This window comes from Chrysochloris asiatica, unplaced genomic scaffold (assembly GCF_000296735.1).
Source record: "Chrysochloris asiatica unplaced genomic scaffold, ChrAsi1.0 scaffold00348, whole genome shotgun sequence".
Taxonomy (NCBI): Eukaryota; Metazoa; Chordata; class Mammalia; order Afrosoricida; family Chrysochloridae; genus Chrysochloris; species Chrysochloris asiatica.
In genome coordinates this window covers 1,650,688-1,666,881 of record NW_006408866.1, presented here as the reverse complement: position 1 = coordinate 1,666,881, position 16,194 = coordinate 1,650,688, and the positions used below count along the sequence as shown (strand labels likewise).

General features: G+C 44.0%; 1 protein-coding gene across 1 annotated transcript in view; it reads right to left on the bottom strand.

The window, feature by feature from the left end:
* LOC102821526 (acyl-coenzyme A synthetase ACSM1, mitochondrial-like) overlaps positions 1-16,189 on the bottom strand; it is a 30,562-nt gene extending 14,373 nt beyond the window's left edge. The window contains exons 1-7 of the mRNA XM_006875975.1: positions 15,993-16,189; positions 15,006-15,146; positions 13,389-13,548; positions 11,924-12,003; positions 9,522-9,645; positions 5,602-5,682; positions 4,854-4,955 (exon numbers count right to left, since the gene is read on the bottom strand). Of these exons, the coding sequence (XP_006876037.1) occupies positions 4,854-4,955; positions 5,602-5,682; positions 9,522-9,645; positions 11,924-12,003; positions 13,389-13,548; positions 15,006-15,146; positions 15,993-16,189 (885 nt within the window). The remainder of the gene's footprint in view (positions 1-4,853; positions 4,956-5,601; positions 5,683-9,521; positions 9,646-11,923; positions 12,004-13,388; positions 13,549-15,005; positions 15,147-15,992) is intronic.
* Positions 16,190-16,194: the final 5 nt, after the last annotated feature.

Genomic DNA, 16,194 nt, shown 5'->3' with positions numbered 1-16,194 from the left:
ATGGAAGAGTTAAGAACAGAATAAAATTATAAGAACAGAGCATCTGGGAGGTCAGTCTATGATCAAAACAATTACAATGTGAAAGAAGGTAAACACAGCGTAACAGAGATTCAGGTGGTGAGAAGGTCAGGTAGATTACAGGATAAAATAGACTGTTTTAAACCAAGGGAAGAGTTAGTGGAATATAAGGAACCACAACAGTGGGGTTGGGGTGGGGGGTTTAATTTGGGTATTAGGGAGAGCAATACAAGAAGGAGGAGGAGGTGGAAGAACAAGATTGGTAGGGGAACACTGAGACAGGTTTGCATAGCCTAAGTGGGACAGAGGTAAATAGTGATGTGTGTTTAACCTTGGAATAACAGGGCTCTGCAGTACAGTGATCTAGGCATAGTTTGAAGAGGGGAAATAATCCTAAAATGCTTGATTGTCTTATGAATATTGGTTTCCCTTGCCTACTATTGTAAAATAGACATTTGAGTGGGACAGAAAGAAATGCCTGGAAACATGATTACAGAAAACTTGTAAGCCTGTCTTCAGCCTATAACTGATTGGAATACCTAAAAGGGGTTCTAGAATTTGCCCAGTGAAGTACGCCTTGCAAAGCCCTTGCAGAGTATAGGACCTTAGACGGAATCCTAAGACCCATACAGAACCTTATGAGGTGGGACATTCCCACTAGCAAGGACAAGCAGACCAGCCTGGAACAGCTAGAGCAACAGAAGATATATCTTCAAAGAAAGAACATCAGGAAAAACCCAAAACAAAAATGTCATCATGACTGGCTACTACAAGAATAAGCAAGCTGTTCACCAGGAAGACATCAAGGCTAGCAATCAAGTTCCTTCAGGACAAACTCCTCTCTAAGACTAAAACTCAAAGGGAACACACAAATAAGCATGTAAGCTTGCTGGTGACCACATTGGTCTACTGGTGAGTGGAAGAGGGGGAAAGGCAGCAATGAAGAAATGGGCTGAGTTCAACCACAGTCCATTAAATCCCGTTGACCTGGAGATGAGAGAGAGAAGAGGAAGGGCTGGTTGGTCCAAAGTGTGGTGAGACCTGGGGATTCTTGAGTCCATGGACAAGGACATAGCCACAGAGGGCTAGAGCTGATAGTGAAGCATCCAGCTGATATGAAGTAAGGGGAGATGAACAAGAAAACCTGAACTCGCAGACAGTATCCATTTGACCTAGCCTTGATGGCTTGATAATCAGAACTGGACTAGAGGAATAACTTATATGTATGTATGTATGTATATATATATATATATATATATATATATATATATGTATATGTATATGTATATATTAGTTTAAGAGTGTGAGGGTGGGGAGAAAGAGTCCCCACTGAATAGCTGTCATCTTGTCTAGATGGGTCTGGTGAAAAGAGATGGGGATAAGATTTGTATGATTCAATAGTGAGAAATTGTTATCATGACTAATTGCAACTGTGACAATTGTAAAGGTAGAAGTTTTGTAACAAAAACAGGGGAGTGGTTAATCTCATAGTCCAGAAATAGAGGCCCCTAGGACCATCAAGGGGGAAGAGCACAAGCAGAATGCGGGACCTTATCCAGAGAAGCAGTGAGGCCAGAGACGGAGGCAGAGATGGGGTCATGGAGAAGGGGAGTGGCAGAGGACTCTAGATTCGTAGGAAGAGAGGGACTAAGAACTGGTGGCCAGGAGGCAGACTTGCAGAATGTGCCCTTTGGAGGTGGAAATTATTATATTGCCTGAGTGTTTTTTTGTGTGCTTTTTAAAAAAGCTAAAGTGAATTAAGAGAAATACTATTAACTGATGGTACATGGAGGGGATTATTATAATTGTAATGAAACAAGGTGTATGATTCATTGAATGTAAAACTGATGATCTGCCCTATAAACATTCACTCAATCCACAAAAAAACCTTAAACACACATACACACACACAAATGGAAAGAGATCAGAGAATAATAATAAAAAATTAACAAAGTAGGGGAGAAGAAGAAAGAAAGCAGTAGCAGCAGTTAGGAAAAAGAAGCAGAAAAAAAGAAGAAATAAAAGGAAAATAGAAAGGATAGAAAGCAAGAGAGAGAAGGACAAGAAAGGAAGAATAAATAAAAACAATGACAGAAAAAACAGGCAGATGGCAGGTCTGGAGACGAGAAAATTCTGGGATCTCCTGCTAGTCCAGGACCTCATGTCATTAGTGGGTAAGAGATGAGATGGTAACACTACAGTCTTAGATGGAGTTCCTGTAGGGGTAGATGCTGTCTCCTCTGGGCACCCAATCTGGAAATAGTTCATGCAGAACTCAAGGCAGCTGGAGGATCAGGGTATTTCTGTCCCAGAGGGCAGTCAGGGGTGAGAGATCCCTCTGATTCCAGGTGACACGATTGGTGCTGATTGTACACAACAGGTACACTCTGTTGTACCTCCAGCCATCCAGAGAGCAGGAGTTTCACTGGGGGTGTAAGCAGGTGGGAGCCAGCTATACCTCTGGTCACCAGGGTGATGTGGAGTGGAATAAAAAACTGCCACACCTTTCTTTCCACCAGTAAGTGGTATGCAGCTGCACCATCTGTGAAAGTTCAAGATGGCCACGTCGTGCCTGGCTGGCCCACACAGGTCACCAGTCTGGATTTGTTTTGTTTTAAATCACTGATGTGTCTTTTCAGCTGTTTCTTCTAGTGAGGGCTAGTTGGGACTGGTCAGGGCCAGCTCTGCATGTTTGGAGTAAGGGCTCATTCGAATGGATTGAGTGCAATCGCTCCCTGCTCCTGTAACGGAGCTCTCACGACTGTGCTGTTTACGTCCATGCGACTCCGACCACCAGGAAAGTGGGAGCTGCCCAGGAGTTTACAAATGTGGGGGGCTGTCCTCACCTCTGGTCACTAGTGGAGTGTGGGGAACAAGAAAAACATGGCACCTTTATCTCCATGAGCAACAGATCTGTTTCTGCAACACCAGTATGTTTTCTTGTCTCTGAAGTCACTCTCAAAAGCTCAAACTGGCTGCACTGTGCCTGGTCAGCCAGCACATTTCTGTCTTTTTTTTGCTGTGTTTGCTAAGGTGTCTCTCCTAGTAAACATCCAATCCACTTCTCCATCCCTTCATCAGAAGCTCAGTTTCAGGACAATCGTCTACATCTGTTTAATTTGCTTTTCCATATCTTTGTTGTAGAGCGTTCGTACAGCCTTTCTGCCTAGTCCACCATCTTGCTGTCACTTCCCTGAGGTTCGTTTTGATCAAGAGTTTCAGCAGGTTTCCTTATAGCCTGTCTTCATTGTCTACAATCCTGGGGTCTATCATTTAGGTCTCCTTTTCCAAATCCAAGAGTGAGGAGTTTGGCCCCAAAGACATGGCTTTGAATCTGGATCAACCATTTATTTGATATGGGGAATTCCCATAATGCCTCTAAACTGCTGTTTCTTCTTCTGTGTTATGGGTTGAGTCGCATCTCCCTAAAAGTGTGTGTTGGAATCTTAATCCCTGTACTTGTAAATGCGATTTTATTTGGGAATAGGGTTTTTGCTATGATAATGAGGATGTATCAGTGTAGGGAATATCTTAAAGCTAATCATTTTTCTTAAAAAACTAGCAAACTTTTTATTATGAACTGGGTGAACATCAACAGAACAGATCAGTTTCCATTTCAACAATTCCTACACTTTTTGTTTCATGTCATTGATTACAATCCCCACTTACCCATTTCCTCCCTGTGTTTCCTGTTTCCATTCCTCCTTCTTTCCTAACCCTTCTGAGCTTGGTCTTTGGGTGAATGCTGCCTTTTTGATTGCAAATGGTTTGTATACCTCCCTATTGTTATTGTTCTCCTTGTCGACCTGTCTGTTGTTTGAAATTTGAGCCAGATGAGTGAGTTCATTCAACTGAAGGATAACTAAGGACCATAGTGTTGGGTCAACTGGCACAATAGAGTCCACAAAGCTAATGTTTTACATCCTACTTTGGTTAGTATTGACAGGGATCTTAAAAACAAATGAGAGGCCATCTAAGGTGCAACTATTAGTCTCTCCCTATTCAGAGGAAAGAAGAACAAAGAAAATAGAAGTCAAATGGAAGGGATTAGCCCACAACCCTGAGACCAGAACTAGATGGTGCCTGACTGTCACTTCCAACTGCTCTGAACGTGATCACAGTAAAAAATCTTGGATAGAGAGGGAAAAAAGTGAAACAAACCTAAAGTCATAAACAGATCAGGCTTACTGGTGAGCTACAGTATGTCACTTTTGAGATATAAAAAAAGATGAATTAGAGGCAGAGACATGAAAGCACAAATGGGGGAAAGAGCGATGCCACGTGGAGATGTTCAAGGACCTGAGGAACAAACATTTTCTTCCAGAGCAAATAAAGAGTCTTCCCCTAGAGGCCAGGTACTCTGAATTCAGACTTCTAGCCTCCTAAAATGTGAGGAAATAAAATTAGGCTCTTTAAAATCACCCACTTGTGCTATTTCAGTTACAGAAACATTCTAAGACATTTTGTAAAATGGCAAGAATAATTAACTGAAGTTAAGAGATTTGCTCACATCCTATTACTGATCAGTAGCATGGTTAGTATTTGAACCCTGTACATTTGATGTCAAAGCCTATGTTCTTAACCACAGGAGATCATTGGAATTCAAGTCTTTCTACTTCATCAGTTGACTCTTAGTGAGAGATGGGTCAGGATAGGCAGGAATGTGGGAGGGCTTTGAAGTTGAGAGAAGTGACCATTAGAACAGGCATCACTGAGTTGGAGTGATGGAGGAAGCTCTGAAGAAGTTGCAGGATGCTGAGTTACCTCTGTCTCTTACTCATGCCTCCCTGCAGGGATTCCAGGAGCCAGAGTGGGAACAGATGGCATGTCCTTACCTCATAGCACATGAAGAGGCCAGTGGGTCTGGTGGGCTTGATCCTGACGCCAATATTTCCTTCAGTGTTGGGAGGCAGGATATTGCCCTTGCCGTCAATGATCTGGAACCAGAGGTCTGTGAATCCCACCCTGCAGGTCTCCCTCAACACTCCTGACCCACCCAAGCAATGCCTGGCTCAGTCATGTGACTTCCTCAGGGCTAATGGGACGGGGTAGTGGTGGAGGATCCCCATTGAAAATACAACCAAATGGTCAAAAGTCTTGAAACCAGCAAACTATGAAACCCAAAGTCATGTGTCTATTTAGTTCATGGGCAGTTTATTGCTGCTGTCCAGCTAAGAACATTGCCCAGTTCTTGCATCAAATATGGGCACATAGACATTGAAGCATTTCTTACTGTTGGAGAACATTGTTTAAGGAAAACTTAGGGCACCAGCTGGTGGAAAGAATTCCCAGCTCTTTGTATACAAAGAGCTCACACTGGGAAGTGAGAAGGTCTGGGTTCTGGTCTCCAGGGGCTCTGTTTCTGTTCACTGTTTATGATGCCTCTAGCTGCCAGGACAAGCCACACTAGTGCCCACAACACTGTAGTTCTCAGTGGCAGCCTCCACAGGAGACTGAATGAAACATAGGGAGAGGAAGGACGAGTGGGGCAGGGAAGCTGGCTGCCTAATGACATTTGGTGCTGTACATGGTCCAACCTCAGACAAACCCTAGCCATTCTCTGTCAGCGCCATCGGACCAAACCTGAACATCAAAGGGTGAGATGGCCTTCCCCAAGGAACCCGGCTTGATCTTTGTTCCTCTAAGAACACCACATGTTAGTCCCTGTGTAAAAAAAAAAGATTAGGATCGGTAAGCAAGTCCAGGTTGGTCACCAAGCAGCACGAATCACACACAGAATCCCTCTGTTCACAGTTAGCATTTGATGTATACAAAGAGCTCACACTGGGAAGTGAGAAGGTCTGGGTTCTGGTCTCCATGCTTTGACTCAGCCTTACTCAGTTGATACTGTGATGCCCGAGAAAGACTGGCCCAGTGCTAGGTAGTGGGTACAGCGTCTCCAGGAACTCGTAACCTAGTGATTATGTACAACGGAGCGAACCACTGCGCTGCCCTACGGCATCCTCACAATGATTACAGTGCTTGTCCTATTGTTACACCCACTGTATCAGTCCATCTTATTGAAGGTCTTCTTCTGTTTTGCTGACCCTCTTTACCAAGCATATTGTCCTTCTGCAGGGACTGGTTCCTCCTGATAACATGCACAAAGTACACGGGACAAAGTCTCATCATCCCTGCTTATAAGGAGCACTCTGTCTTGCAAGAGAATTTGTTTGTTCTTCTATGGTATGTGGAATATGGTATATTTAATATTCGTCACCAACACCATCATTCAAAGGCAGCACTTCTTCTCCAGTCTTCCTTATTCATTGTCCAGCTTTCTCATGTGTATGAGGTGATTGAAAATATCATGGTTTGGTTTAGGTACACTTTAGTCCTCAGAGTGATATCTTTTGTTTTTTTAATACTTTCAAGCATTATTTTGCAGCAGATCTGTCCAATGCAATCTGTCATTTCAAAGTAAAATGACATCCCTGACCATTCCAATATTCCCTACATTTATCATGTTACTTACTGGTCCAGTTGTGAGGGTTTTTATGGTTTCAGTCCAATGCACCTGAGTCCTCGACACCTTTGCTCTTCCACACTTTAAAGAGGTCTTGTGCAGCAGATTTGCCTGATAAAATACATCATTTGATTTCTTGACTGCTGCTTCCATGACTGTTGATGGTTGATCTGAGCAAAATTAAGTCCTTGACAATTTCAACTTTTCTCCATTTATATGAATGTTGTTTATTGGTCCAGTGGTGAGGAGTTTTGTTTTCTTTTCATTGAGATGCAACCCATACCGAAGGTTGTGGTCTTTGATCTTCATCAGTAAATGTTTTAAGTCCTCTTCACTTTCAGCAAGCAAGGTTGTATTATCTGTCTATTCCAGGTTGTTAATGAGTCTTCCTCCAATCCTGATGGCACATTTTCCTTCATAGAGCCCAGCTTCTCAGATGATGTGCTGAGCATATAAACAGCTTTACAGTCTAGCAGACCACGGTGCGAGACTTGGCTGTACTATAGGAGCAGTGCCATTTAGTCTCCCTTGATCTCTTCCTCTATAAAGGGGAATAATTCTAATACCTCTCAGAGTGTTTGTGAAATACGGAAAACTCTTAATAAGTGCTTGGCACACACCGAGTGTTCAGTAAATACCGCTGTGTGCGGTCGAGTCAATTCCAACTCATATTGACCCCATATGACAGAATAGAGCTGCCCCATACAGTTTCCTAAACTTTTTATTTTTTAACTTTTTCTTATGAATTGATTGAAGGTTTACAGAGCAGATCATTAGTTTTCCATTCAACAAATTCTCCACTTCGTTGCATTTCAGTGATGGCAATCCCCACCCTGCCACATCAGTTATCCCATTACCTCTTTATGATTCTCAATTTCATTCAGTCTTCTTTTCCAACCCTTCGGCATTTTGTCCTTAGGTAAACACCACTCTTTTAATCTTGAATGCTTGACCATTGCATGGTGTGGTACTTCACCAGTGTCATTGGCCTCCCTATATGCCTGTCAACTGCTTGACTGGAAACTGAGCTACGAGGGTGAGTTCAATTCCAGATTTGAAGAGTGACCATGGCTGTAATCTGGAAAGGAGGAGATGGTCAGGTTTTTTCTCTTGTGGAGCCACTGGATGGGTTTGAGCCACGGAACACTCGGTTATCAGTTGAGTGTGTTACCATTGCACCGTGAATGCTACTAGCTATTACTCAGCTTCCAAGGAAAGTCAGTTGGAAGATTCCTCTTCTGTAGAATTTCCCCCATCCTCCTGTTGTAGTCCACAGGGCATTATATTCATTTCTGCTATCTGTTTCCCTTGGCAGACTATGAGCATCCTAAGAATAGAGATTGCCCCGTACATGTCTGCATTCAAGTATTAGCTCACTTCCTATCTAATTACAACAGTAAATACAGTATGAGAACATACTATGATATGACCACTGTGGCCAGATTTTGATATGCCTTCTTACATTTACTTTATCATAACCTTGTAAGATTATAATTATCATTCACAGTTCAGAGCTGAGGAAGCTAAGACTCAGGAAGGTTGAATGGTATCCCTAAGCACTGGAAACCTGTGATTACCAGGGCTTGGGCTTGAACCCATTCTGAGCTCCTGGGAGCTGAAGCTCTTCCTCCTCTGCCACTGTCCATGCTGTCGTTATTAACTGTCACTGAGTGAGCCCCTGACTCGTGGCTACCGTGTACACTATGGACCCAAACCCTACCTGGGCCCAGTCCTGTGTCATCCTCCTGATGGGTGATGGATTGGACCATTATGATCCATAAGGTTTTCATTGGTTATTTTCAGAATTAGATCACCAGACCTTCCTCCCTGGTCTGTCTTAGTCTGATGGCTCTGCTGAGACCTGTTCAGCATCATAGCAACACACAGGTCTCCACTGACAGACAGGTGGGGGCTTCATACAAGGAACACTGGTCAGGAGTGGAAGCTGTGCCTCCCGTGTGGAAGGAAAGATGCTCCTCCTGCAGGTAGATGGGAAATGTTGCCTGGATGAGTGAGTAGGTGCAGACGTGCTTTGAGCAATGGAACACCATCTTGGTTTAAGGGAGTGTTCTGCTGTTGCCGATGGTTCGTGCAGCAGGCCTGGGGCCATGAGTGTAGTATGCAGCTCATCATCCCCCACGCAGCTCAGATGGAAACTGTGAGCTACTCCAGGTCACCACCTTAGTCTGTCATGGAAGCAGACCAGTTGACTTTTTTTGTTTTCTTCCAAAAATCAAGGGGGCTTCAAAAAGTTCATGGAAATTTTCTATTCTCTTCATTTTTCCACAAACTTTTTAAGCCCCTTCATCTGTGAACTGGGCATTAAGCAGCCATTGTGCTCCAGCATCTGAGAAATCATCCATCTGTGAACCAGAGGAGTATTAGGAAGATGAGGGAAGAGCCTCAACCTAGCACTGAACATGGATTGAGAATGGTTGAAAGAGAGATACTCACCAGCCCTATCATTGGTAAAATCCTTTTTGAGGTCTACATGATATTCTAAATGCACTGTCTACCTGACAGCTCAGTGACCAGTAAGTGGCCTTCTTTGGGATCAGTGTGTGTGTGTTTGGTACACACATAAAATCTCTGTTCTCTCCACCCCACTAGTGTCCCACAATTAAACCTGTGTGCTGTCCTCATAAATACCCAGTCAAGAACTTCTGGGAAGAGATGGTAGATTGGCCAGGACATGCTAGTAGTGGCCATGTTGCTGGAGAGAGCCTTCTGTCCCACCACCATCCTTGGGTGCCTCTGAGCGAATGTTCACAGAAACAAGATCAAAATGTCCTCAGACACCTTTTAAAGTTTTTATCCAATAGTTTTCAGCACATTGGACCTTGATAAATAGATGAGTTATGAATTATCTTTCTGCACATCAATTTTGAGCAAATAAGCCCAGATCTCTGAGTCTTTTCTATGCTTCTAGAAATATTGTGAACATAGGAGGGCCTGTACACACTTGTGGCCTGACTTATCTGCTGGGCTTGATAGTTGAGCATATCCAAACTGGCCCAGAAATGCCCTGTCCACCTACCGTTTCCGACTGTCCGTAGAACTCATGGATCAGAATGCCTGTCTGTTTTTTCCACTTCTCTAGCTCTTCAGGCAACAGAGCCTCCCCGCCAGTGCTGCAGTGTTCCAGGGCTGGGAACCTGAGACTTAAGGGGAAGGCAAGGAGTCACCAGACCTCAGAAAGGGCCTGGGAGGTTCTACCCCAGGCCCAACTGCATTAAGACCAAACACAGTTTTGTGATCCAGATTATTCATTTTCTTCTTTCTCACTTTCTTACTGAAGGTCCGGACATTTTACCAATGGTCAATTTCATATAAGTAAGGCATAAGACTGCAATTATAGTAGAAACATACTGTCTTCTGTGGAGGGTAGATGTGATGGTTAGTTGCATGTGTCAACTTGGCTAGGTGATAACCTATAACTCTCTGCTGTTGAATGAGGACCGACTCCTCATTTGTTACAGAGTAGAATTTGTTACAGAGTTGAATTGCCCCAGCTACTTCCTAGGAAAATGATGTGACTGTATGCTTCCATAAAGATGGGTGGCCTTGGTTGCAGGCTTGTAGTGTATACCCTTTGATTGGTTGATGATGCATGGAGGAGATTGTAACCATGGCATTGAAACGATATATGATAGGATGAATGTAAAACTACTGTTCTCCCATGTAAACTATCACATAATTCACAGTAAAACATAAAAAAAAAAGATGGATGGCCTTGGGGACTCTCTGGGCAGCTCTATGTGTCCTATATGGTTACTGTTTTGTCAGAATTGACGATCCAGCAGTGGATTGCTTGGCTGTATCTTAGGTCAAGTTTTCAGTCATGTACACACCCTGACTGAATTTTGCTGAGTTTGGATAAAGGCCATCTATAAGTTACAAAGTATATTTGTTTAGGAATATTTCATTAGAAGGTAAATTATAAAAGGGAAATAAGCAGGTAGATATCATAAAAGTCAATGGTCAATGTGTTGCTGTTAAGTGTCTTCAAGTTGGTTCCGACCCATAGCAACCCTGTATAAGGTTTCCGAGGAGCAGCTGGTAAGCTTGAACCACCAACTTTGTGGTTCCAACTGACTTTGCGGTCCAGCGCATTAACCCACAGTGCCACCCCAAAACTCCAAGAGTCAATATAGTGGTATCACTTAGGGGAGCGAGCTATGGAGGTCTCAGCATGCTGACAGTATTCTATTTATGTGACTTGGGTGGGTGGTGCGGTACAGTGAGCAGCTTCAGATGTCTCTTGTAACCATAGTCTTCATAATTCCCACCAAACTGCTTTTTCGCGATAGGTCTGGGTAAGAGCAGATGGGAGATGATACTGATAGGATGGCATGATTCAGCTGTGGATGTTAACAGAGTTAATTTTCATTATAAAAAAATTAAATTCTAGCACGGGTATAAAATGAGACATCTCAGAAGCAGTTGGGGCAGGGTTGGGGTGAAGAAGAAAGAGCTCATTGCCATCAAAGAGCTGGGAGTAGAGCAAGCCCTGTGGACCCAAAGATCCCTGTGCACTGAACTTCCTTGACCCAAGAACAGAAAACTGTGGTGCCAGAGGAGTGGTAGAGGAGCAGCAGCAGCAGAACCGATTACCAGAGTGTGAGGCAGAGAGATGGGCTTCCTAGACCATGGAGCAAGTAAAGCTGAGTGACTCTGGGCAGGAGGCTTGCTTGCAAGAGTGTGGTGCCTGCAGACACTTAACTGAGTGGGGGCAGGTTTGCTGACCCATGGAGCTAGAAACAAATGCCTTCAGGCTGAAGTGTGTGGTGGAGTGGTGCGTCCTGTGGGCATTTACCAACATCCTAAAAGATCTTTCTTTGTAACATGGCCCTGGCAAAGAGATGTCTGCCTGTGAGCACAGCTGAGGAGACGTTGTCCGGACCAGAACAACTTGTCCTGAGCATTTTGGATTCAGAATTGCAACCTGTTAATGTCCCTAATAAACCCCATAACTGAGTATGGTGTCTGAGTTCTGTGTGAACCCAAATGAGAAGCAGAGAATGTTGCGGGGGGGATGGTTGGAACCATTATTTTTGCAGGTGGTTGGTTACACTGGTGTTTTCTTTTCAACAACTCATTAACATATACATCTATGTTTTATGCATTGTTTTATGTCTATTTCAGAATAAGATATTCCGAAAAGAATAAGCCCACAATGATGCAAATTTCCATGAGTACTTCTCTGTGCTCTGTGGGTCCTGCTGTACTGAAGTAATTAGACTGGCTGATAGTTGTCACTTAAAACACACACATGCACACATACAGACACACACACGCACACACACACACACACACAGACACGTATAGATTATGCCCCTTTTCCCCCAGGAACCAGAGGAGAAAACCGTCAGATCGTGATGCCTCAGGTGCCCTAAAATCCTACTTGGAGATGGCTGTCGCCAGCCACGTCTGCCATACCTTGTGAAATTCTGCTGCATGATCATCCGGTAAGTGGACGGTGCACCAATGCATTGGGTGATGGGGTATTTGAAGAATGTCTAACAAATGAGACAAGAAGGAATTATATTTTCACAACGAAGGTCAAAATTATCAACTAATTACTCACATTTTAGTTCTGACCTCACCTCTGGGGATGCCCATTGTTTTCATTTGTTAATTTATTTAGTATTTATATATTGAGCCTGAGTTTTGTACATGGCACTGGGTCAGGCCCTCCTGAGGAAAGCAAGAAAAATAAGGTAACTTCCCAACTTGTATGGAGAGTTGGTACTAAGAGAGGGGATAAGACAGGATCCAAATGGCAGAGCCAAATTTTGTATCGTGAGAGAGATTTGAAGTTTATTCTTTAAGGTCATAAAATACAAAAGTCTTTCAGTCAACACCAAATCTTGGTGACCCCAAGAACTGTGCTCCTTATGTTTGGTTGGTTGGTTGTTTTTGTAAACGTATGGATAACATTTGCCAGTTTAACATGGACATCAATCATATTGTGTAAGCATCGCCAGTATCTGTGAGTTTTTAATTGCTGACTTTTTAAAGTAGATTACCAGGCTTTTGTTTTGAAACACCACTGGGTGGATTCAGCATTTAGTTAGTATCTGAGTACACTGACTGTTTGACACCACGCAGGGACTTTACAAGGACATAGCAGAAGATTCAGTTCCTTCTGGTTGGTGGTTCAGGGGCATCAATACAAGTGGCGGCATTTAGTTAGGGCATTTAACAAATGAAGACTGTGTATACGCAGAGAAGGTGGGGAAGTCCTTGGAGACAGATGGGGTACGAGGGAGCTGCAGAAACATTTATATATAGGCCTGTAATGTGGTTAGGAGTCCTGGTGTGGTGCTGTGGGTAAACAGGCCAGACTACAAAGCCGTTTGAACTACAAGGTCGGCGGTTTAAGCTCACCAGCTGTTCCTTGGAAACTCTAGACAGGGTCACCCTAGACAGGGTTGCTATGGGGCAGAACTGACTTGATGGCACTTAACAACAACAATGTGGTTTATTTAGATATATAGAAAGGGAACAAGAAATACACTTATAATTGTTGAGTGCCATCGAGACAAATATTGGCTAAGCCCGGATGGTGCACTGATTAACGGAAGATCCAGGACACCTGATCTTATTCTGATTGCTTTAATTTCTCTAAATGTGTGTTTCAGGTTCCATGTCCACAAAGTCTAACCCATAGTTCTGGGAATTACTCAGAAATATACATTCCAATCAAAGCTACATCTTGATGTGATTATGATATGGTAATGATGATTCAATGGTCCACACTTTGAGATCTCTGTAACCAGAACCACATAGTGCTGATGGGCTTCCTTGCTAAATCAAGGATTTCCCAGGAGGGTTTAGCTTGGCCTTGAAACTCCTGGCTTCCTCCAGGAGTTTGTTGATACTGAGAGGTTATTCTGCTTACCTGTACAATGACATTGGGGTCAAACTGGGGCAGCTGATGGATGAAAACAGTAGCCCCTGCAGTCCATGGTTCAAGCATGGCCCCTAAGACAGCCAGAATCCAGCCTGGGTCCGACAGGCACCAAACGATATCGGACGTCTTCAACTGTAGCAATTTCTTGCTATCTCCAAAATACAGTCATCTCAGCTGTGGAGTAGGGGCCTGGGGACTCTGGTGTCTGGATAGGGACCCGCCCCGCTCACTCCAGTTCATGCGGTTGTGTGGGGCTGCAGGTCCACCCTTTCCCCAGTGTACTTTTTCTGGTCTTCCTATGGGCTCCACACCAGCTGATAAGCACTAGCTATCCTTAAATCTCTCTTGCTCTAAGAATACCATTTTTTATATCCCACTGTACGGAAAGCCCTCCATTCCTGTCACTTCCATTCTTCCTGAACTTTTTACTTGGACCCCAAACCCAAACCGGTTGCCATGGGGTCACTGTTGACTCATGGCTACTCCATGTGTCACAGAGCAGAACTGTGCTCCGTCAATTAGCTCAAAACCCACTGCCCACAAGTTGCCTTTGCTGACCCCTGTTCTGGTTTAATCATTTAAAACTATATAGACCTAGGCTGGTTGGAATATTACCAGTGTGGGGTCAGCGGGATGGGAGCAGAGGTTTGATTGAGGGTTGGTTAAATAATTAACCCTGAGAAGAGTGCCTCAGCCTCTCTCTACTATTTGGTTTGCTTTAGGGACAGTGGTGTAGACTGTGGTTTGGGTCCAGGTTTGGATCCCTAAGCAGCTTATTATTTAGAAACCCATCTCTGACTTGCCATTCATGGAGGAGCATGGGGGGCCTATCCCCTCAGACCACATTGCCAGAACATGCTACATTTCTCCACCAAACTCTAGAGGCACTTACAGAAACAGTGACCTGTGTCTTTACTACACACACACATACTATCCACACACTGTGTCTATAAGCCTCCACAGGAACATGTCTCCCCTCTCCACACAAACATACACCCTACACATTCTCCACACACTCCCATATACACACACACTATCCACACAAACGTGCACACCCTACACATTCTCCACATATTGCACCTTCACCTCATCCACATACACATGTCTGCCCTCTCTGTGCACACAAACATACACTACACACACACATTCTCCACACTCCATACCTATATACCCTCCACATTCACGTATCTACCATCTCCACACAGACACACACACATTTCCACACACTACACATCCATATTGTGCACATACACATATCTACACTGTCTACACATACATACCTACTCCAGCACACAAAGACACAAAGACACATTCTCCACACACTGCACCTATACTACCTCCACATGTGCATTTCTACGCTCTCTCCACACACACACACACACATTGTTCACACACACTCTCCATATACTACAACTATACATACTCCATATACATACCCATGTCTACTTCTCCACATAGACACATATACCTTATACATACATACATTCTCCACACACTGCACCTCATACCCCCACACATGCATAGAGCCTCTCCACATGACACACACACACACACACACACACACACAACCAGACTCCGCCTCTAAGTTAGCGTCTTCTTTCCTACCAGGAAGGGAGGGAAGATCGTAAAGCAAGTTCATGGCTGTGTTTTGCCATCTTAGGGAAGCCGGTGGTTCCACTGGTGAAGAAGGCAGCCATTGGGTCCAGGGTCTTTGACTTAATACAGGTGTGGTCTGGGGAAGCTGATCTGCAAAAGGGATTTAAGACAAAAGGAGAAAAGTCGTATTTGCGATTTTCCATCCTCTAAACAAGCAAAGGAAAGAATATGAGATTTGGGGTCAGGAAACTAGAAGTTTGCAACAGTGGAAGGAAAATGATTTTTCTTGCTCTTAGGTGTCATATTGACATTATGGTTAATTTAGACAAGTAGACTGTCATTTCCTCATCTGGAAAATAGGGCAATACAGTGGTTTTAAGAAAATTGTTGTTGTCAAGTGCCATCAAGTCTGTTCCAACCCATAGCAACCCTGTATAAGGTTTCCAAGGAGCGACTGGTGAGCTTGAACCACTGACCTGGCAGTTCAAACGGTTTTGCAGTCTTGCACATTAACCCACAGCGCCACATCAGGACTCCATTTTGTTGTTGTTAGGGGCCATCGAGTCGGTGCTAACTCATGGTGACCTTATGCACAGCAGATCGAAACACTGCCCAATCCTGGGCCAACCTCACTATTGTTGCCACCCTTGAGCCCACTGATGCTGCCACTTGGCCATCTTAGCAAACATTTAAATAGAATTCACTATGTCTCAGACAATGCTCTAACTGATTCACATATGACTTCGTTTAATCTTTAGAGCAACCTGAAGAGATGATTACTGCTTTTGTAGTTCCATTTTGCAGATGAGAAAACTGAGAGCTTAGCTAACTTGCCTGAAGATGTAATCTAGTAAGTAGCAGAGCCATCAGAACCAAGCAGGCTGGCCTCTAACCTGTTGAGCTTCCATCACTTGGCCACCTGTTTCTCAGCATTGGGGACAGGTGGCCTCTCCCACCATTCTGCAGTGTACAACCATTAAGTGACCAGAAACTCACTTGACCAGTGACCGGAAGTCCAGCCACCCTTCAAGGTGGTGGTCAGACACCACGAGCTTAGTTTTCAGAGAGGGACATTCAGAAGCCACCGAGTCCACCACTGGGGCCAGGGTCTCTGTGGTCACGATGCCCTTGGCTTGAGACTTCTGTATTCGGTAGCGAATGTCCTTGGCTGTCAGCTGGGTGGTGCCTGTCATGAAGA